This window comes from Giraffa tippelskirchi, chromosome 9 (assembly GCF_054371585.1).
Source record: "Giraffa tippelskirchi isolate mGirTip1 chromosome 9, T2T-mGirTip1v1.2.pri, whole genome shotgun sequence".
In the NCBI taxonomy this organism is placed as follows: Eukaryota; Metazoa; Chordata; class Mammalia; order Artiodactyla; family Giraffidae; genus Giraffa; species Giraffa tippelskirchi.
The window spans coordinates 54,104,313-54,131,625 of NC_137283.1; the positions used below are offsets into that span (position 1 = coordinate 54,104,313).

Genomic DNA, 27,313 nt, shown 5'->3' on the forward strand with positions numbered 1-27,313 from the left:
TCAGTTCCAACCTATGTCTAACACCAAAAATATTTTTTCAGAACATTCTCCCTTCTTCCTTGTAAAGTCATAGAAAAGTTTTAGGGCTCCTCGGCTAGGTCACAGTGTCCAAATGACTGCCTCATTTAGAATAGAATCTGGACATTATTTGTGAGACAAAACAAAGAAACCAATAGTTCTTCAAATTTCCCACTTCCTGCTCATTTCCTCCAGACACAAAATAGGTTTGAGGAACAAAGTTTTCTCCTAATGTTTTGAGCTGCCTGTGTTTGGGATTCAGAGTATTTTGGGTGCTTATTGCTTAACTGGGCTGAAGATCACCTCATGTGACAGCATAGATCCCTTGTTTTGGAATTGCCATTACTTTCTAGAACAGCCACTCTGTACAGCAGCCAACATGCCCTGGGTCCTCTCGCTTCATATTACAGTGATCCTGCTTTGTCAGGGTAGAATTCAGCCTCACAGGGCTGGAGTCAGTCTCTGCTGACCTCATGCCACAGTACAGCATGTTCAAATCTGGGAGAAACCCGAGGGTTCTTCGGCATATTCCTCCTCCTTCTCCCTCACAAGCATGGAACCCTCACTCTCCTCGGAAACCGTATGTTGTATATGTGTGTGTATCTGTCTTTTTTTCCCCTCAAATCTCTTCCTTAATCTTATAATTCTACAGCTTTAAGTGGGGGCTAGTGGCTGAGACAGACACAGGAAATGCTTTGAGCTGCTGAAACTTAGCATTTTTCAGCAGTAGATCTCGGCCCCAGGCATTTGCTATTTTGGGACTGAGTTGTGTGAGGTGGCAGTAATGGAGAGGCGTATTATGTGTTTCCTAGTTGTTCATTTTACCCCTAGGTGTTTAGGTAGCACGCACAGTGTTCTTTGGCTGTGTGGGCATGCTCAGATGATAGCAGAGTGTCCCGTTCGTTCTGCCGTATGACGGGGCTGCTTCGGTGCAGAGTAAATGTCATCCTCGCTCTCGCAGGCTAAGTAGTTCTCCAAAAATAAGTGTTTTCTTCAGAGAACCAGAGTTTCCTTTGCCTTTGGCAGCTTGGGGAAGGCTTGGGTTAAATTTGAAGATACCAGGCATGCATAACCAATAAGAATTTGGATTAAAGCCATTTGAAATATTTCTCACGTTAAAAACAAAAACAAAACAGTTCTTATTACTCAGCTACTTGTTTTTCGTGTGTTTTTCCCAAAGACTTGGCAATTTTCTGAATTGTAAAGCAGTTCGCACATGTTTTGGTACTATGCCTCCGGATCAGTGGAGCAAGTCCCTGAGATTGAACTGGATGGGAGGGTAATCCAGCTTCATGGTGAATCCACCATTTTTACATCTCATCCACAGTCAGGAGTACAAAACGTGGCTAACAGCTGTAGTTTGCCATGAGTTTTTGATGTGTTGTGGGTTTATAAATAATGTATAGATCTTTTCTAAGATATACATGCTGAAGCACACAGATCCTGTACAGTTTTATCTGATCCTAAAGCTGACGTCTATTATTGTTTGTTGTGAGCCACTGGATTTAAGCTCCAAACAGGTTTTTCACTCTGAAGTTTGATGTTAGGTCACTCTCCTATTCCTTATGGTTGATCACTTAAATGCCAACTTTATTAACAGATTTGTACCTCTGCTCGGTGCCCTCTTTTTTTTTTTCCTGTTGTTTGTTCTGTATCTTGGATTTTAAAACCCTGGCACATCTCTGTTTGTTCTGAGGTTATAAAAGGTCAGTTTCCTTATCTGTGTTTTATTAAGAATGCAATCCCAGGTTGAATGGGGTGTTCAGGAGAAAAGAATTCATAGGCAAGCCCTAAAATGATGGGGGGTGGAGACTGATAGTAAAACAGAAGTTAACTCCTTTTTCTCCGTTATTGACAGTCCAAAAAGAGGAGGAAAACGTAAAGCATAATCTGAATATTTTTAATTGATGTTGTTTTGTCTATTTATTGCCTTAATCCATGAGTAGAGAAAAGCTTGCCAAAATCACTTAGTACCTGAGTGAATGGTTTTAGATTAAACTTGCTTCTCTACCCCTGTCTGTCTCTCACTGACTCAAAGTATTCATCAAATCTGTGAAAGTGAAAGTCACTCAGTTGTGTCTGACTCTTTGTGACCCCATGGACTATACAGTCCATGGAATTCTCCAGGCCAGAATACTGGAGTGGGTAGCCTTTCTCGTCTCCAGGGGATCTTCCCAACCCAGGGATCGAACCCAGGTCTCCCATATTGCAGACAGATTCTTTACCAGTTGAGCCACAAGGATCCTCTCATTGAAATAATGATTAGAATGTTCAGAAATTAGGTACTTGCTCTAACTTCTGAAATTCTTCATGACTCTCTAGATACATCTAACTGCTGTAGATAGGGATTTATATATAACCTGTTTGCATGAGGTTGCATCACACTTTATGAAAACTGCAGGATAAATATTTTAAAGGAACAAAACTCTAGAGGGGAAAACATATCTGATTCTAGGAAAGAATTGGAGAATCTTAGGAAGTGGGATATTACAGAATACATTGCTTATATATTGAAGTTATATTTGTGTTTTACATATTACACAAGGTAATATTCCCAGATGTTGACTTAAAGATGAATAATTTGCTTTTTCCTTCCTTAATAACTCTGCAACAACACACATCTATATAAATTGCCTTGATTTTCTGTACAAATGCCTAGAATTTATGGTGGTAATTATTTGGTTCTGTACAGATGCTATCTGTGTCATTTAAACGGTTGTTATTTACATCGGACTGTCACTTTATTAAGTGGTGAACTTTCAAATGGTAAAACTCCCCTCCCATCTCAACTGCTGCTTGACCAACTCTCATCGTTCCATGGAGCTCAGGGTGCTACATAAAGGTCAGATTCCCTAGGAACAATGCAAAGATCAGCCCACGTTATTTTGTAGTTGTGGGATTTCTTTGTAATTGACTTTCATTCGAAAGAAATAGCTAGAACAGTGATTTCAATGGTGAGTGAGAAGTGTACAACACGGCAGCAGAAGACTGTTTCGCAGTACAGCACCTCCCTACTCCCAGTGCTCAAAATGCTTTCCTTCTCCTCCGGAGAATGCTTTACATCCCTTAAGACTGTGAGAAGAAAAACAGGTTGAGAACTCTGACTTAATGCTTAAGAACATTCATCGTTGATTATTTTAATTCATGCCGCAAATTACTGAATGCCAGAGTTCCAGTATATCCCATCTGAAACAGAGGGTGGTATAGACTGATCATTTGTTCACTGAACAAACAGTTGTGGAGAATCTGCCTTCTATCAGAGTTTGGGAGTTGAGATGGCTCTCTGCCGTCATGCAGCTTCCATTCTAACTGGGGAAGATGACAAGTAATAAGCCTAATGAGTAAACGAAGAGTACGCTGGAGAGGTATGGGCTGCAGTCCCAGTCCTCCCAGAACCGGATGGGAACTTGGGGATTCAGTTAACATGCCAGAGCTTTTATTCCTCACCTGTAAAATAAGGCTATTTCACAAGACAGCTTCTCACGATCGTTAGATTTTAGGACGTTTCAGAATATATGTGTGTAGACATACATAGATTGGTTTTAAAAATAAAGTGACACGTTTTCCTGTGACTCTCAGAAATGGTCAGAGACACTGGTCTCAAACTTATTTTTCTGCTTCTAGGCAGTTAATAGAGTTACAAAACAATTTCTTAACTGATTATTATTCAGTTACAAACTACTCATAGAAAATAAATGAAGGAGTTTACTGGACTTAAACTAGAACTACTAGTACAGAGGAAAATCTGGATTTAGACAAAGTTTTGTAACTCTGGATAGGGTAATTATTTACTTTCAAAAGCATTCATTCTAAATTCCTTTATATAGTCACTTTTAAGTGTAACGTATTTTTAAATGTAATAAATATTATTCTATATTAAATCCTTAATTTGCACATTATTTTGTTGGAACAAAATCTGCCTTAAGTGAGAGACTTATATCTTAATTTACATGAGGTTGATCTCTGTTGCCTGGGCTTCCCAGGTGGCTTAGTGGTAAATAATCCGCCTGCCAATGCAGGAGACGCAGGTTCGATCCCTGGGTTAGGAAGATCCCCTGGAGAAGGGAATGGCAGCCCACTCCAGTATTCTTGCCTGGAAAATTCCATGGAAGAGGATCCTGGCCACCTCGAGTCCATGGGGCTGCAAAGAGCTGGACATAACTCTATGACTGAGCACGAGCACAAATCTTTGTGGCCTACAAGTTAGTACATTGGAATTTGAGATTAAAAAAAAGTGCAGTGAAATGAATGTAACCATATAGTGTATATGTGTACTCTAAACATTTACTTGATCCAAAGTTGCTAAAACACTAACAGTCTTAAGATAAAAACTTAAGTGTTCAGTTCATGCTTCCATTTTTTTATTAATGTTAAAATTAAGGGTACAGAAATATTTTTTGGCTGCTATTAATTCTTTGAAAAATAGACAACTTTTCAGTCTACTTAGCATTAAATTGTTACTATTCCAGGCCAGTGGTTAGGCATACATAAATAAGTACTTTGTAAAAGAAGCCCAGAGGGAAGGCTCTAAACAGATTTTCTAAGTTTGATTATCTCTAGACTAAACTCATTTCCTTTTTTAATAGGCTTACTATAGCGGTATAGGTGTTCTGAAGACAGGATATCTAGATTTCAGCAGTGCATTTAACAGAGTTTTTCATGGTATCTTTTGAGGGGAGGAAATTATAATTGATTATTTGTAACTGAGTCAGTGGATGAAAGAGTGAAGAGTACTAACCTGGATAAACACCGTCCTGGAACACAGTGGTGAGGGCCGCTGCAAAGTGCTTCCGGCCCTCTTCATTAATCCGTGGCTAATGATACTGCTGTGCTTAGTCAGGGTTGAAGATGTCAAGCAGCTGAAAAGAGTAATTAAAATTTTGAGCTGTAAAGTTGGAATTCAGTGGTATTCTCAGACGTAAAGCAGAAGTCACCACATTATATGATTCAGCTGTACCACATTTATGTGATTTATGGAAAGGTCAGCTGTTCTTAACACCATTTTCAATTAAAGAGAAAACAAACCAAAAACTAAATTAGATGCTGTGAGTAGGTTCTCTGGCAATCTCTTAACTCAAAGTAATTTAGATCCTATAGCAAAGAGGAAGTCTTCACCTAGTGGGATCTTAATTAACCTAAATCAGACAAAGCTCTTGTTACGTTACAGTACATTTTAAGAATTAGGTTGTCTTAGTCATTCTTTGAAATTAAAATTCTGGAAAAGAAGCATTATTAATATTACCCTAACATTAGGATGTTATAACAGAAACATTGTTGTTGATATAATTACAACATAAAACACCCTGAGAGAAAACAGAGCTCCTAGTAGTTGAAAAGAATGAGAGAGATGCCTAACAATATTCCCTTCTCAATTTTGTTTACAAAAGCCACCAAAAGAATATTTGTTATCAATTGGTCATGACCAAATTTGTTTTATTAAAGTTTTCCCCTTAATGTGCAAGACAAAGCACTAAGTTATTAGGAATTTTAATTAGGACTTTTCCTTTCCTATTCCCTAGATTAAAGGGCTGCAAATTCTATAATGCCATATAAAGCCTTCAGTTCAGTTCAGTCGCTCAGTCGTGTCCAACTCTTTGCGACCCTATGGACTGTAGCCCATATATATATATATACACACACACACATAGCTGAATCACTTTGCTGAATACTAGAAGCTGACACAACATTGTAAATCAGCTATACTTCAATTCAGTTTCAGTTTCAGTTCAGTCGCTCAGTCATGTCCAACTCTTTGTGACCCCATGAACCACAGCATGCCAGGCTTCCTTGTCCCTCACCAGCTCCCGGAGTTTACCCAAACGCATGTCCATCAAGTTGGTGATGCCATCCAACCATCTCATCCTTGTCGTCCCCTTCTCCTCCCGCCTTCAATCTTTCCCAGCATCAGGGTCTTTCCAAACAAGTCCGCTCTTCCATTCAGGTGGCCAAAGTATTGGAGTTTCAGCTTCAGCATCAGCCCTTCCAGTGAACACCCAGGACTGATCTCCTTTAGGATGGACTGGTTGGATCTCCTTGCAGTCCAAGGGCCTCTCAAGAGTCTTCTCCAACACCACAGTTCAAAAGCATCAATTCTTCGGCGCTCAGCTTTCTTTATGGTCCAACTCTCACGTCCATACATGACCACTGGAAAAACCATGGCCTTGACTAGACGGACCTTTGTTGACAAAGTAATGTCTCTGCTTTTTAATATGCTGTCTAGGTTGGTCATACCTTTCCTTCCAAGGAGTAAGCATCTTTTAATTTCATGGCTGCAATCACCATCTGCAGTGATTTTGGAGCCCAAAAAAACAAAGTCAGCCACTCTTTCCACTGTTTCCCCATCTATTTGCCATGAAGTGATGGGACCAGATGCCATGATCTTAGTTTTCTGAATGTTGAGCTTTAAACCAACTTTTTCACTCTCCTCTTTCACTTTCATCATGAGGCTCTTTAGTTCTTCTTCATTTTCTGCCATAGGGATGGTGTCATCTGCCTATCTGAGGTTACTGATATTTCTCCCAGCAGTCTTGAGTCCAGCTTGTGCTTCATCCAGCCCAGCGTTCCTCATGATGTACTCTGCATATAAGTTAAATAAGCAGGGTGACAGTATACAGCCTTGACGTACTCTTTTTTCCTATTTGGAACCAGTGTATTGTTCCATGTCCAGTTCTAACTGTTGCTTCCTGATCTGCATACAGGATTCTCAAGAGACAGGTCAGGTGGTCTGGTATTCCCATCTCTTTAAGAATTTTCCATAGTTTATAGTGATCCACACAGTGAAAGGCTTTGGCATAGTCAATAAAGCAGAAATAGATGTTTTTCTGGAACTCGCTTGCTTTTTCAGTGATCCAGTGGATGTTGGCAATTTGATCTCTGGTTCCTCTGCCTTTTCTAAAACCAGCTTGAACATCTGGAAATTCACGGTTCACGTATTGCTGAAGCCTGGCTTGGAGAATTTTGAGCATTACTTTACTAGCGTGTGAGATGAGTGCAATTGTGTGGTAGTTTGAGCATTCTTTGGCATTGCTTTTCTTAGGGATTGGAATGAAAACTGACCTTTTCCAGTCCTGTGGCCACTGCTGAGTTTTCCAGATTTGCTGGTATATTGAGTGCAGCGCTTTCACAGCATCATCTTTCAGGATTTGAAATAGCTCAACTGGAATTCCATCACCTCCACTAGCTTTGTGCGTAGTGATGCTTTCTAAGGCCCACTTGACTTCACATTCCAGGATGTCTGGCTCTAGGTGAGTGATCATACCATCGTGATTATCTGGGTCATGAAGATCTTTTTTGTACAGTTCTTCTGTGTATTCTTGCCACCTCTTCTTAATATCTTCTGCTTCTGTTAGGTCCCTTCTATTTCTGTCCTTTATCGAGCCCATCTTTGCATGAAATGTTCCCTTGATATCTCTAATTTTCTTGAAGAGATCTCTAGTCTTTCTCATTGTATTGTTTTCCTCTATTTCTTTGTACTAATCGCTGAGGAAGGCTTTCTTATCTCTCCTTGCTATTCTTTGGAACTCTGCATTCAAATGGGTATATCTTTCCTTTTCTCCTTTGCTTTTTGATTCTCTTCTCTTCACAGCTATTTGTATGGCCTCCTCAGGCAGCCATTTTGCTTTTTTGCATTTCTTTTTCTTGGGGATGGTCTTGATCCCTGTCTCCTGTACAATGTCATGAACCTCCGTCCATAGTTCATCAGGTACTCTGTCAGATCTAGTCCTTTAAATCTATTTCTCTCTTCCACTGTATAGTCATAAGGGATTTGATTTAGGTTATACCTGAATGGTCTAGTGGTTTTCCCTACTTTCTTCAATTTAAGTCTGAATTTGGCAATAAGGAATTCATGAGCTGAGCCACAGTCAGCTCCCGGTCTTGTTTTTGCTGACTGTATAGAGCTTCTCCATCTTTGGCTGCAAAGAATATAATCAATCTGATTTCGGTGTCGACCATCTGGTGATGTCCATGTGTAGAGTCTTCTCTTGTGTTGTTGGAAGAGGGTGTTTGCTATGACAATTGCAATGTTTATACTTCAATTAAACATTTTTAATAGAATAAAATAAATTAGTATCTGAAGGGACATTAATTCTCTATACTTTCTTTGTTAGAACATATTTATTGACTTCGGTAGAAGATGTCCTGTTATCTTCCGTGTCTTCTTCTTTTTCCCCTCTGTGATTAGAATGATAAGTATACTAGTACTGTGTGTACATCTACTGTACATACATTGGTCTGGTTCACTGAAGCTCTAGGAGTGAGTTGTTTCCGAACTTCAACTTCGTGAACCTGTGTTTGTTCTATTTTTCAAGGTCGGTGCAGATTCTTAATCAGCTGTTTTGACTACCATTATCCTGTGTGCGTCTTTGACCTCAGCAAGACTTGTTCTTCATTTGCACACTGTTCCCACTTAGTGGAAACACACTTGGGCCAAAGGACATGTGCATATTTGGCTTCATATTTGTCATACGTTAAATGTTGACACTAGTCATGGAAATATCTCAAGGACATCCTTTTTGGATCAGAATTGCACTTCTTCAGTTAATTGTCTCGAATAGCAAGGCAGGTAACCCAGTTAATTTCTAAAGAAGGCAGGTGCCTGTATTCTTTTCCTAAAGCCTCAGAATTCTGGTATTGGCTTTGGCACTAATTCTGTTGCTCTCCTTTCTGAACTAATTGGTTCTAAGCAGTATAAGAAAGCACTTGCCTTATTTAGAGGTTCATATGACTGTACTAATCTCAAAAGATTTTAAATTCCTTTACAGTTACTTTCTTTGTCATTTTTCTGCTCCCCTACCCACTGGCTGGTTATGAGGGGTTGCTTTTGCATAGAGAAAGCTGCTGAAGTCAAACAAAACCTCCCTCTTAACTGAATCCCAGTGGGAGCTTACTACAGTTAAGGACTTTAGGTGAACCCGTAACCTACTGGAGGAGGGCAAGAAAAGAGACTCCTTGAGGAATGCACGGCCAGCTGATGCGACAGCTCTTGAGTTTAGTGCCTCCCTTGCAAATCTATCCTCTGTTTTGTGCTATTACAGACAGTAGCTGATTTATTATATTTATCATTTTTCTTCCTCAATTCATCTTTCCTTTTCCCCACCTTTGGCCACTTTGGGAAAAGTTTATCCAGCCAGTCATTAGGCATCAGCATCAAGAAGGTGAGTCAAATTAGATACTTTACAGAACAAAGTTCCTCAGTCTTTTGGACGTTTTTCCTCAGTGGATCCTTCATGAAGTATTGCAAAGGGTGAAAGAGGGGGAGAACTTTAGGCATTTTGTCCAAAATAAAGTAGTATCCATGAGGTCTTACAGCTGAGATAGGTTTTAATAATAGAGCAAAGCCTCTAGAATTGGTCTTACAGCTGAGATAGGTTTTAATAATAGAGCAAAGCCTCTAGAATTAGTCTTGGTTTATGTTAAGGGTATCTTTTGTCTGGGATTTGCTTCCAAATCATTGCATGGTAGGGAGGAAAGACCAGCCATGAGTAAATAATTAATGCTGGATAAAGTGTATAGAATTCAGTATCCTCTCTATTTTTACACATATTTGAAATGTTGCATAACAAAGAAGTTTTATTAAAAGACATTCTTTCCTCAAGAATTTTAGAAGGATAAAATCTATTTCCTATAAATTTTCAGCATTCCCCCCAGTACTCAACAGTATTGAACACAGTAAAAGTACTGCTGTAGGTTTGTATTACTGAGGGAAAAAATATTTTCTTCTCAGATAAATTCTGAATTTAGTAGGGGTTTTTGTTATTATTTTTGTTTTATTGCCAGATTATTGTACTTATACTACAGTGTTTAAAAGTATTTCATAAATTAGATTCTAGTGAAACTTGTGTCCACCTTTGTTTCTTTCTAAGGGCATATTCAGTAAACTTTAATCAGTGTTGAGAAGTCGTAAAACTAGTCAATGAAAAACAGTTTTAAACAGTTTCTTTGGGACTTCTCTGGTGGTCTGGTGGTTAAGAATCCGCCTGCCAATGCAGGGGACACAGGTTCAATCGCTGGTTGGGGAAGCTCCCACATGCCCTGGAGCAACTGAGTTGGTGGGCCACAGCCACTGAGCTACCCTCGAGAGCTCGTGCCCTGCAACAGGAGAAGCCACTGCAATGAAAAACCCACGCACAGCAACGGAAACCCAGCACAGCCAGAGATGATAAATAAAGCTAAAAAAAAGTTTCATTGTAAAGTAACATTTGAACATTTTTAGACATTGTTAAAGGAAACTTTTTGTGTTATCAGTAAAATATCCCTGACATGTCTTTGGGTGGTATTTAGTAAAGGAGCCTGTTTTCTGTCTGGGTCCTAACTTGACTTTACTGTGAAATGCCAATTGAATCCTCAGTGTCTTCTATTTTGTCTAGTTGATCATGCTTATTCAAATATCTATGCCAGTTGAGATGCTGTAACTTTGATCTAAAGCAGGGATTGTTACTGTTGTTGTTTAGTTGCTAGGTCATATCTGACTTTTTGCAACTCCGTGGACTGTAGCCCTTCAGGCTTCCTGGTCTTGCATCATCTCCCAGAGTTTGCCTAAACTCATGTCTTTTGATTCGATGATGCCATCTCAACCTGTTCTGCCCACTTCTCTTCCTGCCCTCAGTCTCCCAGCATCAGGATCTTTTTCAATGAGTTGGCTCTTCTCATCAGGTGGCCAGAGTATTGGAGTTTCAGCTTCAGCATCAGTCCTTCCAATGAATATTCAGGACTGATTTCCTTTAGGATGGACTGGTTGGATCTCTCAGGACTCTCAAGTCTTCTCCAACACCACAGTTCAAAAGCATCAATTCTTCGGTGCTCAGGTTTCTTTATGGTCCAACTCTCACATCCATACATGGCTGCTGGAAAAATCATAGCTTTGACTATACGGACCTTTGCCCACAAAGTGATGTCTCTGCTTTTAATATGCTGTCTGGGTTTGTGAAGCAAGGATTAACAAGCTTTCTTTTTTCTTTGTAAAGGACCAGATAATAAATGGTTTAGACTTTGAGAGCCACAAGAGTACTCTATTATAAGTACTCTATTATATATTCTTTTAGTTTGTTTGTTTTTGTTGTTAAAACTCTTTAAAAATTTAAAAATATTTCTTAGGTCTTTTTGTAAGAGCCTTATTAAAACAGACAGAATTAGACAATTGATTTTTAATTAGATGCTTTACAAAATAAAAGCTACGGATTCAAATGTTAAAGGTTTTATTCAAAGGAAAAATTGTGACTCTCATACAAAATGAATGCGTGTCAACGATTTTGTCTCACTAATTTGCCAATTATTAGAAAGCAGTAAGATATTAAAATGAGAATTGGACTTAAGGAAGTTTATATTCTCTATGAGACAAAATTGATATGTATTTCATCACTAGTACTATCCACAAGGTAATTTCCATCTCTACAGTTTTAGAATAACCTAGCCAGAGATAAAGATGTAGAATTTATACTATCAGATAACTCCAAAATATCTGATAGACAACATTGGGTAGTCCCTTGAAAGGACACTTAATTTTTTTTTTGCTTTTTACCACTTTAGTGTTTCGCAATTTCAGCTGACAACCTCCCATCCCTCTTGTGATCATAAATAATTTACAAAGATTTTTCTTGATCACAAAATAGTTATTCTCTTTAGATTTGACCTGATTATTGCAGTAAGAGTGCTAATTAATCACACAGACATCCTTGATGGGTTGTGTTAGGGTAAATCCCAAAGTGACTTTTTCAGGGCAGGAACAGTCAGTCTCTTGAAGACGTTTTGTTCTTTCATGCAGTATCGTGAGTATTCAGTAAATAGTATGTGTTGGTACAGGAGCTGAGCTCAGGTTTACAATTGTGGTGTTTTAATCTGTTACTTCAGAGAGCTTATTGCTTTTCATTCAGAAGCTTTTTTTCCCATTGGCCATAGTGAAAAAGACTTCAGGGTCTCGTGCTCTGCACAAGAAGTCTTTCTGAAGTCTTTCTCTTGCTCAGTTTTCACTTAAATGACTTTGTGAACCTAAAATGAAAAATAAGAGAAGAAACATTAGAAAAGCATAGAACTTTGTCCTGGCAACCTTTTAGTCTTCTGTTGAAACATGGATAGATTGTTTTTTCTTTGTCTTTATGGAACCAAGCTCCCTAAACAGTGTTATCCTATTTAGAGTATTTTTCACCTCCTCGAGCTGTTCTCTGGTTGTAAATGAGAGTACAAATGTGGATGGTGAATGAACATCCTGTAGCTTTAAGCCCAGCCTGTTGGATGCTTTTGTCTTTTATAAAAGATGCTCACAGCTTGGAGAAGAGAGGCAGATACTGTCTGTGATCTCTGGTCTCAAACTGTTCATTTGCATTCAGCTCTAGCAAACTGTGCCCACACCCAGGCACGCGCGTGCGCGTCCACACACACACACACATTCTCACACACGGATGCTTGTTTGGCAGACACTTTCTGTTTGTTCAGCACAGAGTCCTCCCTGGCTCCCCAGTGTAGAAAGCTCTAAGAGTTGATGCGGGAGACAGAAGCGGAACAGTAGGCAGGCCGAGGAGGGCACTGCAGGGGATTGGCTATGCGGGGATCTTGATGTGGTGTGGCTGTACCTGCCTGTTCTGTGAAAGGCACTTCTCTGAGGCTGTGAAGGTGAGAAGCCCAGGGATCAACTGGAAGCTTCATTTCGGCTGGCTGTTGGTGGGGGAAGGCATTCCCAGTGGTAGCTGTCCTCATTTACCGCGTTATTCTCGGAAACCGAGTATGTGGAGCTGTGACAGACTCTGCCACAGCTCATCTGCAGTTTGGAAGCTGGGACAAATGGAAAGAGCTTATAGCCAAAAGAGGTTGTGATTGTTTGCGCGATCCAAGCTTGCGCTGGCAGTGCACAAATGAAGGATGAGCTCTGTGGCGAGCAAAATCAGCAGACTGCCTGACAGGGGGCTTTGGTAAGATAAATGTGTCGCTTATGTTTTGGGTCTCCGCCCCCCTGGTCCCCTCCCCTTTTTTTGTTTTTGTTTTGTTGTTGTCCTTGTTTCTACTTGTCTGTATCTGCTACGTAGAGTTGCCTCTTAGCAATAACTAAAACATGTTGCAGATTCACATTTGATGGAAAGAGATACCCCAGGGAGCCAGAACGGAAGCCATTATTTCTGGTCATTCAGTTGTGTGACCTTCAGAAACAGTCATCAGGTTTTCTCAGATATCCATGAAGTGGTAGAAGCTAGGAATTTCCAGAGCAAAGAACACTAACAATTAGATAGCCTTTTTCTTCCTTGAACAGTCATAATTAACCCCTTCCCCGCCCCCCTTTTTTTCAGCTTACCCTGTGGCCTGAAGTGGAGAAGAAAAAATAAAGGCTCTGTGCTCTTGTTTAATTGTTGCCACTGAAACAGTAATAGGCTGAGAATTATAAGCGTGGAGGTGGAGGGAGGCAGGTGGAGGAGTCTGCTATTTTCATAGCTGTGCGTTGATGGGTGTTTGTCTTGGATTCATTATCATTGCTGTTCAGTATCAACTGATTGTTAGTGCTTTATCTCTTTGTCTGTACTGTGACTTAATCCCTTTTGTGTTCTAGTTTGTATAATTTTGCTTTGCCAGACCCAGTTCCATCATTATGAGTCCTTCTCCTGTTACTGTTAATACATATTAGCCTTTTTTAGAGAAAAGATAGTTGTAGAAAGAAGCCCTGAAATACTTAATGGACCCCAAGAAAGATAAAGATATTTTTCTCTTTAAAACCTAGAATTTGCTTTCAGCAAATTTTGGAGTCTGGATTTGGGGCTCTTTAATGAGCATGAGTTTGAGCAACCTCCAGGAGTTGGTGATGGACAGGGAAGCCCAGCGTGCTGCAGTCCATGGGGTCACAAAGAGTCGGACATGACTGAGCCGCTGAACTGAACTGAATAAGCATTTTTATTGCAAGTTAAATAGTTATACTAGGTCAGTGAAATCTTACCAGAATCACCTTGCTCTAATCTGCTTGAAGTTAGATCCTGTTTCTTGTGTTTTGCTGAGCACGGAGGTTTACTCTTCCCCACCTTTTCTTAGGCAGGTACCACTGGATGGTGTGACTTTTATTAGCCTACCTCAGACCTTGTCCTTGAGCCCCTCTTCTATCCAGTAGAGAGAGCCAAATTTTCTAGCTGCTTAGAGTGGGCAGAGAAAAGATCCATTGACACCTGGCTTTTTGCTGACTCACTGCTTATATAAGCCTTGTAAATACAGCTATCCATATACTCCATTCGGTTACTGAGCAGGTGGCCCCTTCTTGTTTTCTGGTCTCTTCCTCTCTCATCCCATTCCTGTGCTTCTTCCTTAAACGTTTTTGATAACACAGTCTCAGCCCTTTACCAAGTGAGTTGTGAGAAGCAGTGAAAAGACAAATCTTTTTTCTCTTTTTGAATTGTCAGCTTAACTGTGTAGTTTCATCTTGATTATGATCATTCAAATTCTATATTTTGTTGGGACTTGAGACCTACAGTAATAAGACTTCTCTTCCTTTGTGGCCCAGTTAAGTAACAACTTCCTTTTCTGTCTTTGAGAACTCAGTTTCAATGCCCCAGTTCAAAGAATTACTCTGTGACCTTCCGATCTAAAGTAGGTTTCTCTGCCTTACGTTATTCCTTTTCTCACAGCACTCTGTCCTTTTTCTTTGTAGCACTTCTCGCAATATATGTTATTTGATTACTGGTTTTTTCTCTCAGCCACTTTTCCCGACTTAGCCCTAAGCGTCATGAAGGAAGAGACTTTATTTTGTTTGTCACTATATGTCCAGGCACCTAGCAAAACGCCTGGCTGAGAGTTGAAGAAAGGACAATAGGCAGTACTGCATGTGTAAAGACCCTGTGGTGATGTTGACTAAAAAAATGCACAATGTCAGAGTTGTGACTTGAATTTTATTTGGGAACAAAATGAGAACTATAGCCTGGGAGACAGTCTCTCAGATAGCTGTGAGGAATTACTCCAAAGGGAGGGGTGGTCTTAGTATATATGTGATTTTGGTAAAAGGGGATTCAAGCATACATTTTTGCAGACAATTGCTGCTAGTCTAGAAGAAGGTTACTGCTGGTCATGAGAAGCAGATGTCTTCACTAATGATTTTAGTGCTTTTCTAGATCTGAAAAGATGCAGGAAACTGGGATCATAAAATCTTTTCCTAAAAAGTGTCTTTAACTATCTGAAGGCCAGTTCTGCCAGTTTTTCCCAGAGCACAGAGTCCCTCATTCTTGATCTCTGGCTTGAAATCCTTCGGGATGTGTTGAAGATCAGCGATCACAGTGGCCAGTGACTTCATCTTTGTAGAGGCAGACAGCGAGCGATAACTTTTCATCCACCGTGAGAGAAGACAGGTTGAGCAGCAGTGCCTGAAAAAGGCCCGAGTGTCTAGAGTGGGAGGAGCATGCTACAAGATGGAGCCAGAGAGAGACCCAGGGCCCAGTCACATAGGACTTTGTCGACCAAGTTCAGATTCTTTTTCTTAATACTCCAAGAGTGTGGAAAGCTACTAAAATATTGTAAGAATTGAGTGGTTTAGGACTTCCTCTTTTTTAATATTAAAATCTTCAGTTTAACTGAGGGCCTACATGAATGCAGATAGATCAGTCAGTGTGAGTGATTCAGGAGAGAGAGGACAAGATTTTGTCCTAAGAGTTTGACAGTAGAAATAAGTAGAGATGGGTGGCGAGTATTATACTTTGATGGAAATTTGGAAAAGAATGGATAGGACTGGTTATTGGATTGGATACAGGTAGAAGGCAGGTGATGTCGAGGATGATTCCTAGGCTTTGGCATGGTTTGGTTTTGGGTTGTGTGACCTGATGAATTGGAGAGGGCAATGGCACCCCACTCCAGTACTCTTGCCTGGAAAATCCCATGGATGGAGGAGCCTGGTAGGCTGCAGTCCATGGGGTCGCTAGGAGTGGGACTCGACTGAGCGACTTCACTTTCACTTTTCACTTTCATGCATTGGAGAAGGCAATGGCAACCCACTCCAGTGTTCTTGCCTGGAGAATCCCAGGGACGGGGGAGCCTGGTGGGCTGCCATCTATGGGGTCGCACAGAGTTGGACATGACTGAAGCGACTTAGCAGCAGCAGCAGCAGACCTGATGGATGGGGCTTTACGTGTGGCTCAGTGGTAAAGAACCTACCTGCCAGTGCAGGAGACAGAGGAGATGTTACAGTCCATGGGGTTGCAAAGAGTCAGACACAGCTAAGTGATTGAGCATGCACTGAAATCCATACTAGCCACATATTTATGCTATTTTTTTTTCATAGTAGAATTAAAATTTTTAAAAATTTTAATTTACAGTATTTTTAATTGATGTGTTTAATATAGTTCTTTTTTTAAGTTACTGCTGTCCCATTATAACGTTGAAGTATGAGCTAGATTATATCCCTTATGTTCTATTTGAGAACATTGATTTATATATCATCCATTGTAAGGACTTTAGCTTTTACTCTGACCAATGTATGGAGCCACTGGAAAGTTGTACATGTAAAAGACTTGTGATCTGATTTAGGTTTTTAAGGACTGCTCAAATATTTTTGACTGTAAAAATATTATTGCTGTAATAGTGTAGGAGATGATTGCAGTCATCCAGGGAAGAACTGATAGTGTCGTAGACCACAGTGGCAGCAGCTGAGATACAATGAGAAGCAGGCAGATTCTGCAAGTCGAGCCCAAAACGTTTTGCTGCGGCAACATCGCATGCGTGGCGGTAACAGCGCAGGCTCTGTAGCCAGGCTGCCCGGGCTCGAGCAGTGGCTCGGCCACTTCTTTACTGTGTGATTGTGGACAACTTACACTCCTTATGCTTTATGATCACATGGATCAGTAAAGTAGCCATTACTGAGATGGAAAAGATTGCAGGGGGCACAGGTTAGGGAGACGTCAGGAACTCAGTTTTGTACGTAGTGAATTTGAAGTGATTGTTAGACATCCAAGTAGAGATAGTGAGTGGGTAATTGGGTATATAAGTCTAGAGTTAAGGAAAGTATGGGCTACGGTAAACATTTGGAAACTGTTAGCAAATGCATTATATTTAAGACTATTTTAAGAGAAAGAAGAGTAATCAAGCCATAAAATGAAGTTGGGGGTGTACAGTTTGTACAGCCCCTCCTTAGCACTTTTTACTCCACATGTGAGCCTAACAATAGCCAGTTCAGAGAGAACCAGATTATCGCAAACAACATGGAGCTTTCATATTCTTTCATTGCTTTTTAGACTTTTGTTTTATCAGAATTGCTTGAAATAAATAGGATTAAGCTGAGGCTTAGAAATCTTTTGTCTTAATTAGACTGTGTCCTAAGAGTATTTGTGGGAAATTAATTTGTAAAGGGGAACTCATTGGTGGCAGTTTTACAGATTCGCTTATCCACACACAGGTTTTATTGATATATGCATTCTTAAATCCTCAGCAGTGAAAGCATTTTTCTGTGTCACTTTCTTCTTTTGCTCGTTAGCACCTGCTCAAAAACTAGAAACTCATTTTAGTATTAGCAGATCTGTGCGCTTCAGACTAGTCATTCTTCATTCTGAGGATTTATGAGAAAGATTTTTGAAAAACCCATTCCCCAAGTCACTATTTCTTTTTCACAAAACTTAAAACCTTAAAATTAGAAGGAAACAGGGGTCATCTGTTCCAACTGTCAGTGTATCCTCATGTGACAGTTTTAACATGGAGGCATGAAGTCTCTGCTTGGACATTTCCAGTGGCACACGTGACCTGATACTTGAAACCCCTTGGTTAAGCTGAACAATGAATCTGTGCTTACAAAAACAGCTCCTAACCATAAAAAAACAGCATATAATTTTATACTTACGCCTTTAGTGCGGTGGTTGTAGGTTGCCTATAATCTCTTTCTGTTCTTTTCTTTCTTTCTCTTCCTCCCTCCTTCCCCCTTCTCTCCCCTCCCCCTCCCCGGGCTCACATGAATCCACCAAACCCACACATCAGGGCTGAAATACACCTGGCAGTGTTCATCCTCAGTGCTGTATTTCACACAAGCCAGGAAAGCAGTTCTCCTATGACAGAGCGTTCTGAGCAGCAGCCCTGGATTCCATATTCGACTCAGGCAGTAGCTTTTCCTCAGCAGCCTTGGAGGAATGTGTATTATCTGTTGGAAGCTGTTTTTCTTACAAAAATTCTGACCTTTTTTCCATTCATAGTTGTATAGGCTCAGTCACTGCGTGGCATATGAGCTCTAAAAGGATCCTTTGAAGGAGATGCTGGCGAGCATTTATATCGAACCCTTACTGGATATTTTCTTTGTCCAAGGCATTGTCATACCTTCTCAGGGCACAAAGATGAGTGATGACCCGTACCCCACAGGAACCGTCAATAGAAGCAGCAAGCACGCTCAAACAGTGGTATCAGCATAATGTGATCAATACAGTGATGCAGGTGCATAGATGTGTGGGAATAGAAAGGAAGAGCCATGACTCCAGGGGCTCCCTTGGTGGCTCCAACAGTAAAGAATCTGGCTGCAATGCAGAAGACCTGAGTTTGATCCCTGGGTTGGGAAGATCCTCTAAGGGAAGAAATGGCAACCCACTCGAGTATTCTTGCCTGGAGAATCCCCATGGACAGAGGAGCCTGGCGGGCTACAGTCCATGGGGTCACAAAGAGTAGAACATGAGTGAGTGACTACACACATGAATCCACCTGGGAGCAGGAGGCTGTCAGGACAGATTCCTGAAAGGAGGTTCTCATGTCTGGACTGGGTTCCCTTCAGCCAGGAAAAGAAAGGAGATTGTGCCCTTGAAGGCAGAAGACTGGAGATGTGAAACCGTGTGCCCTGGCAGAAGAACTACATTCCAGTTGTGCCCTTAGCATACATAGAATCAAATGGAAAGTTTCCATTATTCCCAAGTGACCCGTGATACAGTTTTGGTTTGGTTTTTTTTTTGGTCACAGTTCTGCTGAGGCACATGGTGGGATCAGTAGCTCCAAAGCTAGTGAGCAGACCCCACCAGAGTTCACGTTTCAGTGAATTCTCACATACGCAGTATCACCCACGAGATGATTTTAAAACTTTGTTCTTCGTGAAGATAGACCTGAAAAGTGCTGGTGGTAGAAAAGAGAGTGGGGTCTTAAGTGGTTCTTAACAGAAAAGGGCTGTTTGAGACAAACTAGACTTGTAGCGCCAAGTTCACAGGTGACCAGGATTATTGTCATGAGTATCACTTGTATATCAGTGCTTTTTCAGGCTGTTTTTGAGTGTGATTTTGTGTGCATTAGTACTATCCCTGTTGTATAGTTGACGGAACAAACACAGAGGTTGAACAGCTTGCCCAGTGTCGCCTGGCTAGTAAGTAGCAAAGCCAGTTTTGAACCCGAGCAGTTTATGGCCAGAACCTGTGCTTCCCTGCTATAGGAACTGTAGCCAGACTTAATCATCTTGTTTTTCTGACCTGTGCCTTTTCCTGTTAAGAACACCCTCTCCTATTTTCCACTACTGCCTTCTAAAAAGGTTTTAAAACGTTCTTTTCATATTGGCAATTTAGTTGTTTATCTGGAGTGAAGTAGGAATGAAATTTTCTGTTGTTAGATGTGGAGAGCCTCGTACACTAGCAAAGACTTTTGGGAAAGTGAACTTGGCAGCTGGTATATTTACAACTCATGGCTAAGTCAGCCCTTCCAGTGCGAAGTATTCAGGCCACCAAGAACTTGGTTCATAGCACCATCGATACCGAGAGATCATTCTCACCCCTGTCCTGTAATTCTGCAGTTCAATATATCTTTCTCTTTCTTCCTTTTTCATTCTGTCCCCTCCCCTCTTCTCCCGATTCCTCTTGCTCTTCTTCCTTTTTAAGAACAGTGCCTGCCAAAATTGGGAGGAGTTACTGGGTAACCCAGGGATTCATAGTTTCAAGTGTAAACTACCCTTGGGCTGAAACTGATGGTTGGTCTTCTTTCTTGAGGCTGAGGACAATGGATTCTGTCAGCTGTATTCTCGCAGGCATATTGCCAATGCTAAGTGGGAATCAGGCGCGGGGACATGCAGTGGGGCCCCAAACAGCCTAGATAGAGAAGTCAGAGAAAAGAGAATCCAGGCTGTCCCTTTAGTTGTTATGCAGGGAAGGAAGATCACATCTAAACTGTGATCCTTTGTAAATAATTATATTGAACCTTTATATAGGTGTTTGCAATTTTAGCGATGGAATCAAAACCATGATTCTGAGAGCAAGGTCCTATTCTATTGCACAGGGAACGATATTCAGTATTCTGTGATAAACCGTAATGGAACACAATGTATATATTTGTATACAACTGAGTCACTTTGCTCTACAGCAGAAATGAACACATCATTGTAAATTAGATATATTTCAATAAATAAATAATAAATACATTTAAAACACCTCGATTCTAGTCCCAATGCTATCTTTTGAGCAGTATGATCCATCTGTGTCCTCCCAGAATAACAGTGACACTTGATTTCCATGTCGACACTTCTTCAGACAACAGGATGCGTAGAAGTTGATATTCAGATTGATAAGAAAGAGCCTAAGAAAACGAGACCATGCATAAGCTTGTGGTCCTCAATCTAGAGGTGTTTCGTGTTTGCCTTCCTGTTACACTGTGGTAGATGGGGAGCTATCAAGCATAAACACACAGGATCATGTAATTATATGCACAGTAGTTACGGGATCTGAAATTCGATTCAGAGAGAAGATCACGCCGTGGGAGCTCTGTACAGCTTGAGAGAGTGACCGTGAGGCCCTGAGCAGAGTGGGTGTCCAGGAGCTTCTGTTGCAACTCTTGGCAGCTCGATTAGCTGGAACTCTGGCTCGTCTTCCCCTCTGCTGCCTTACCCCCGGCCCTTCCACGCTGATTAGCAGGCACCTAGAGATGAGCAGGGTAGATGGTGAAGGGACTCGACACCGTTATCATGCTCGTCCCTGACTCTTGTGCATATTCGTTTTGTTAGTGGAGCATAATGTCATTTTTGTTACTCATTTCAGTTATAGATTATCTTTTGCTTTTATTTCAGCATACAGTAGTTCACATGTGTTCATCTGGAAGGAAAATAATACTGTTTGCTGTTCACATCAGTAGTAATATATTAAACCCAGTCACAAACTGCATGTGTCTTAGAGATCGGTGTGGTCCCTGCTCAGACAGCAAACTGAGGAGGTACAGCCAGGGTGGGACAGGGAGACTGCGTCTCTAGACTGACAAGTTAATGGTCAGCATTTCATGAATATGTCAGGTTTGGTGTATTATTGTCATTACAGAATTACCGATTTGGCCTTTCAGAATATGAGAGTAACCTATATATAGTTCTTGATACCATCTTGTTTACTGGTAAACAAGATGAGGGATGGGAAAGAAGGAAAAGAACATGCCCTTTTTTCTCCAGGATGGTGAACTTGTACATTGTCACTCCTAGTGGGAATTTTTATTACCCCACAATGGTTATTTCATTATTTCTTACTGTTACTGCTCAATAGAGAGCAGTGTCTAAAGCCTTTTTGCATGGTTGTCATTGTTCAGTTGTGTCTGGCTCTTTGTGACTCCACAGACCGCAGCACGCAGGCATTCCTGTCCTTCACTGTTTCCTGGAGCTTGCTCAAACTCGTGTCCATTGAGTCAGTGATGCCATCCAACCATCTCATCCTCTTTTTGCATGGGCCCTGCCCTAATTCATCACCACAAGCCACATCCAGGCACACCTTCTTGAAGGGCTTTTTTCTCCTGAGTTGGAGAAACACAACCTTCCCTTAGCTTTGGCCTGATGGCTTTGAAGTATGATAGTTGAAGTTTTCAAATCTGAACAATTTGTCTTCTTCTTTGGCTCCCTTGAATGGTTGCACACACACACACCGGAAGACAGTCATTGTATGTGTTTTGGAGTCCCTTGCCTAATAAAAATCTTTGAGTGGACAGAATGCACAAAATTCGAGCTTCACAAGGCCAGAACTTAGTCCCTGACTTGTGTAATTACTTTCCTCTTCTGTCTCTGTCCCAGACGGTTCATGTTACGTTGCCCCAGTTTATCACAGCTACTGGTGATTTGGGCTGTTAACTCTCAAGCCCTTACCATGTTCATGCTTGCCACTTTCAGCAGGACCTTCCCATTCTCCCCTTCACATGCCTCCAACTTCCAATTTAGTGGCCCTGTTGGAAAGAGAGAATGATTCTGTACTCCTTGATATGGGTTGATTAAAAAGATACCATGATAACAATTGGATTTTTATATGTAGCCATTTAAGTTACCTTTTTCACCAATATTTTCAGATGACTGTAATCTAAAAGCAAGAATTGGAATACAGTGGTGTCTGAATATAGAGACAATTTTCATATGATTAAATTGAAATGCAGGTGTACTATGTTGTACATAGATATATTTCTAAACACAAGTGTGTGTGCTGAGTGTGAATTAATTCATGCTTTAAACTCATTAGAGCTTTATTATGTAAAGAAATACTGTAAGAAATCCTCTAGCAGAAGATGAATACCTTTTGCACCGATTCCAGCTTCTGCAAATCTTTTCTCATGTATCTGTTACGCTTGAAGCAAAGTGTACTTGTTTGGGGACAACAGGGCGAGGGGGCTGGTATAGGACAGGAGGAATTGGGTCAGCACTCTTTGCTGAGTGGGCGTCCCTGGTGGCTCAGCAGTAAAGAATCCATCTGCCAGTGCAGGAGATGTGGGTTCGTTCGATCCCTGGGTGGGGAAGACCCCCTGGAGGAGGAAATGGCAGCCTACTCCAGGATTCTTTCCTGGAGAATCCCACGGACAGAGGAGCCTGGTGGGCTCTAGTCCATGGGGTCGCAAAGAGTCGGACAGGACTGAGTGACTTAAATAATAAGAACAACACTCTGTGCTGAGTAGGTGAATTTTCAATACATTGGGGCCCATCGATGGTGGAGAGCGAGTCCTCCTGGGCTCCTTCTAACCTCCCCCTCTTGCTTTCACACCAGATTGAGCGGTTGGAAGTAAGCAGCCTCGCCCAGACCTCCAGTGCGGTGGCCTCCAGCACAGATGGCAGCCTCCACACAGACTCTGTGGATGGAACCCCAGACCCTCAGCGCACAAAGGCTGCTATTGCCCACCTGCAGCAGAAGATCCTGAAGCTCACGGAGCAAATCAAGATTGCACAGACGGCCCGGGACGACAACGTGGCCGAGTACCTGAAGCTGGCCAACAGTGCGGACAAGCAGCAGGCCGCCCGCATCAAGCAGGTCTTCGAGAAGAAGAACCAGAAGTCCGCGCAGACCATCCAGCAGCTGCAGAAGAAGCTGGAGCACTACCGCCGGAAGCTCCGGGAGGTGGAGCAGAATGGGATCCCCCGGCAGCCCAAGGACGTCTTCAGGGACATGCACCAGGGCCTGAAGGACGTGGGCGCCAGGGTGACCGGCTTCAGCGAGGGCGTGGTGGACAGCGTCAAGGGGGGGCTCTCCAGCTTCTCCCAGGCAACCCACTCGGCCGCCGGGGCCGTGGTCTCCAAGCCCAGAGAGATCGCGTCTCTAATTCGGAATAAGTTTGGCAGCGCCGACAATATCCCCAACCTGAAGGACTCTTTAGAGGAAGGGCAGGTGGACGAGGCGGGGAAGGCCTTGGGGGCCATTTCCACCTTTCAGTCCAGCCCCAAGTATGGGAGCGAGGAAGACTGTTCCAGTGCCACCTCGGGCTCAGTGGGGGCCAACAGCACCACTGGAGGCCTCGCTGTAGGAGCGTCCAGCTCCAAAACCAACACCCTGGACATGCAGAGCTCAGGATTCGATGCACTACTACACGAGATCCAGGAGATCCGGGAAACCCAGGCCCGACTCGAGGAATCCTTTGAGACCCTCAAGGAACATTATCAGAGAGACTATTCACTCATAATGCAGGCCTTACAGGAGGAGCGATATAGGTAAGTGATACGGAATTCAAGTCCTAGATATATGATAGTATCTATGTTTACATGCTCCTCTCTCAATTCTTCGCACCCTCTTCCTCTCATCCTGTGTCCACAAGTCTGTTCTCTGTGTCTGTGGAGACGCAGCTTTAAAAGGTCTGTGTAGAGAGTCTTTCTCTGGAGTATCCACAGCACTTTAGATAATGTTGTGTGATGTTGGCATGAGTTCTTCTCATAGAGAGCAAAAGAGAGGCCAGAAGAGTTAAATGACTCCCAAGATCTCACACCAGTCACTGTAGCCCTCCCGTCTTCAACTTCCAAACGGAGCCCAGGCTTTCTAAGGCATTCCACCTACTTACTTATCAATCGCAGCACCGCAAACCATTGCAGCCCATAGCTCTACTACATGAAACTGAAAAGATCTATAACCCTCTGAACTCTGTAGAAATCAAAGATAGAGCTCAGCCAAAATGTACTGAACCTTGTAGATATTTGACTTTAAACACACTTATCTGGGCAATTGATATAGAAAGATTTAGACTGGAAATAAATCTAGATAAGCCTGTCTGTTACTTTCATGAATTGGCAGCTCTTTGAATGATAGTGGACTTAAACATGAAATGGTTCTGCAATAGTTAGAAAATTCTCCAAGGACTGAGTCATAATCTGTGCTAAAGGTAGAAACTGGTCTCTTTTTTGTGTTTCACATCACACACTGTATTCATGTTAGACCACTCCTAACCATTCTCCACATGTGTGTCTTTTCCTCTGCGTTTCCATCGCATGAAGGTAGAAATAATATCCAGCTGGTGTTGTCAACCAGAGGCAGGCCACCTCTCTGAGACAGATGTAAGGGCCAATATTACAGGAGCCACACGTCCTGTTAACAGCCACAGGTTAGGCCCTGAAAGACCTGCGTCTGGTCCTATCCCACTTAGCATCTAGAGTCTCAGTACTTTTACTGTAGTGTCAAGGATTGAACAGTTTCTTAGGGTCCCTTTACCTCTTGGGGAAAAAAAAATAATAAAAGTGATTTTTTTTTTTCAAGTTTGCTTTTATGAGTTAATTTCAGGGCCTGAGGTTAATTGTTCACGTGTATCAGTTAGTTCCAAGAGGAGTTACAGCAGCAAGCTCTTTTCAGGTAGTAAAAATGTCACTCAGTCCTACCTCTTATCTTCACTCTTCTGTCCTTCAATTCTGACTTAAGACTTGAAGGGAGAAGAAAAGAGAAGTGTGGGAGAGAGAAATGAAGTTCCAAAAGCAAGTCAATGACTGTTCTTATGTCATTGTTTTATATATTCTTTAATATACTTAGATGAAGAGGGAAAGGGCAACCTACCCCAGTATCCTGCCTGGAAAATTCCATGGACAGAGGAACCTGGCAGGCTACAGTTCATGAGGTTGCAAAGAGTCTGACACAACTGAGCACACACACAGAGTATACTTAGAAAACAGTATCTAAAGCAGCGACCAATCTAACATATATTCAGATTCTAAAAACACCTGATCCTTTGTATCACCTTAAGCCTAACTCCCAGGTTCAAATTCTAGTTCTACCACTTCCTAATCTTGAAAACTGGACAAGATTCTTAACTTAAGTGTTGATTTCCTTGTCTCTAACATAGAAATAGTAATAGTCCTTCATAGGATGATTGTGCCATTTAAATGAAATAATTTATGCACAGCACGTAGCTCAGTGCCTGGCCCCATAGTGCTTGATTGATGTTAGGTAGCAGCTGCTACTGCTGCTATTAAAATACATTGCTCTGAACATGGAGACCTGGGCGTTCCATGGTCAGTTGCTCAGAAAAACAACTGTCTGCTTTGACCTCTTTATTTTGAAGGGATAGCAAAACATTCCAGTTTTTAAATTCTTCCAGAGCTTAAAATTCATACAGAGTTTGCTATGCCTTCAAGTCCGGTGTAGGCCAGGGTGAGAAAATCAGGGAGTTGAAAAACAAGTCTCCCAAGGCCACCTCTGTGTCCATTTAAAATAATTCACAGATAGGACAGAACTTTTAGCTCCTCATTAGTACCTCATTAAAAGAATCACATCCAAGCCACTTGTGACTTAAGGAGAAGTGCACTTCTTTCATTGCATTTTGGATTCTTGGTAGTAAGTGAATGCCTAGTTTTATGGAATGAAGAGAGAATAAAGGGAACTTGTGAATTTTCAAAAACTGAAGGGGCAGGAGGAAGACATATCTGTCACATCACTTCAGCTTGAGAGTGGTCTTTCCTTTAAACGGAATCTTTTTTTTTCCCCCAAGAAAAGCAGTGGAAAAGTCAGCAACCATGTTACTCAATTATTTCGTTGCACCAGTATTTCCATGTATAAAGCAATAAGGGAATTCTCTTGTATTCCATATGTCTTAACATGGTAAATATATTTATCTAATTTTGTTAGTCTTTGGACTGTTTTACATGAATGAGATTTCCACCACGGATTGTAGTGTATTCTTTAAGGCACCACAACTTTTCACATTTTAAGCATTTTTGGAGCATTTCTCTCCCTTCCTTTAACAGATTAGAACATTGAACCTGATGTGATTGGAAATAGCTGACAACAGTAGTGTTCTAGCTTAGAAGAATACTCTCAGCCCAGTGAAGGTAGAAGCACACATGCTTCTGCAGTAAATGGTCCTGGGCAGTTTGTTCTCTCTCTTTCCACACCTTCTCCACACTCTGAGTGAGCTGCCTGCAGCAGCCTCTCCCCGCGGATTTGTTTCTGCTCTGTTCCAGGCTTGGAAGGACTTGGACTTATGAGACTCTTCTGTGACCGAGAAACCCATTAATGTGTCCATGGCCGCTCTAGATGGGTTTCTGCTTATTTTCTCTGCTTTAGTTTATTTTACTAACATCTGAGTTGACAGGAGGGAGGCCAGGCACAGTGTTAGAGGAGGAGGAGGACTCTACCTCTGGCAGCATTCAGTAAACGCCTATGATGCCTGCTGCACTAGATGTTTCCTGCATCTTTGCTAATCCTCACGGTGGACCCTTAGGTACACTGTACCCAATTTTGTGTGCTCAGTCACTCAGTCCTGTCCGACTCTTTGCCACTGCGCAGACTGTAGCCCACCAGGCTCCTCTGTCCATGGATTCTCCAGGCAAGAACACTGGAGCGGGTTGCCATTTTCTTCTCCAAGGGATCTTCCTGACCCAGGGATCAAACCCACACCTCCTGCATTGGCAGGTGGATTCTTTACCACTGAGCCACCTGGGAAACCCTAGACCCAAGTTTACAGCTGAGGAAATTGAGACCCAGTGAGGTTTTAAGTTTTGCCAAAGATTACTCTGTAAATGGTAAAGCCAGGAATCACAGCCAGTTTAACGTGACTTCAAAGCCTGGGGTCTCTTCATCCCAGGACAAGTGTTTTCCCAAAGTCAGCCCTGAAATCTGTCTGATGGACAGACTAACCTAGAGTCTAGCTTTAAGAAGCATTGACTTGAATAGCAAGAGCTTTAGGGCCTTTTTGAGGATCCAGTGTCTAT

The 27,313-nt window shown here is 41.8% G+C and overlaps 1 protein-coding gene across 36 annotated transcripts in view; it reads left to right on the forward strand.

Moving 5' to 3' along the window:
• TMCC1 (transmembrane and coiled-coil domain family 1) overlaps positions 1 to 27,313 on the forward strand; it is a 153,099-nt gene that overhangs the window by 109,919 nt on the left and 15,867 nt on the right. For 33 of the 36 annotated variants that reach the window (XM_081526223.1, XM_081526236.1, XM_081526234.1 and 30 more), the window contains one exon: positions 22,902 to 23,836. In XM_081526223.1, the coding sequence (XP_081382349.1) occupies positions 22,902 to 23,836 (935 nt within the window). Of the gene's footprint in view, positions 1 to 369; positions 614 to 12,567; positions 12,625 to 22,901; positions 23,837 to 27,313 lie in introns of those variants that run through there. The other 3 variants (XM_081526260.1, XM_081526256.1, XM_081526259.1) reach the window with 3 other exon arrangements.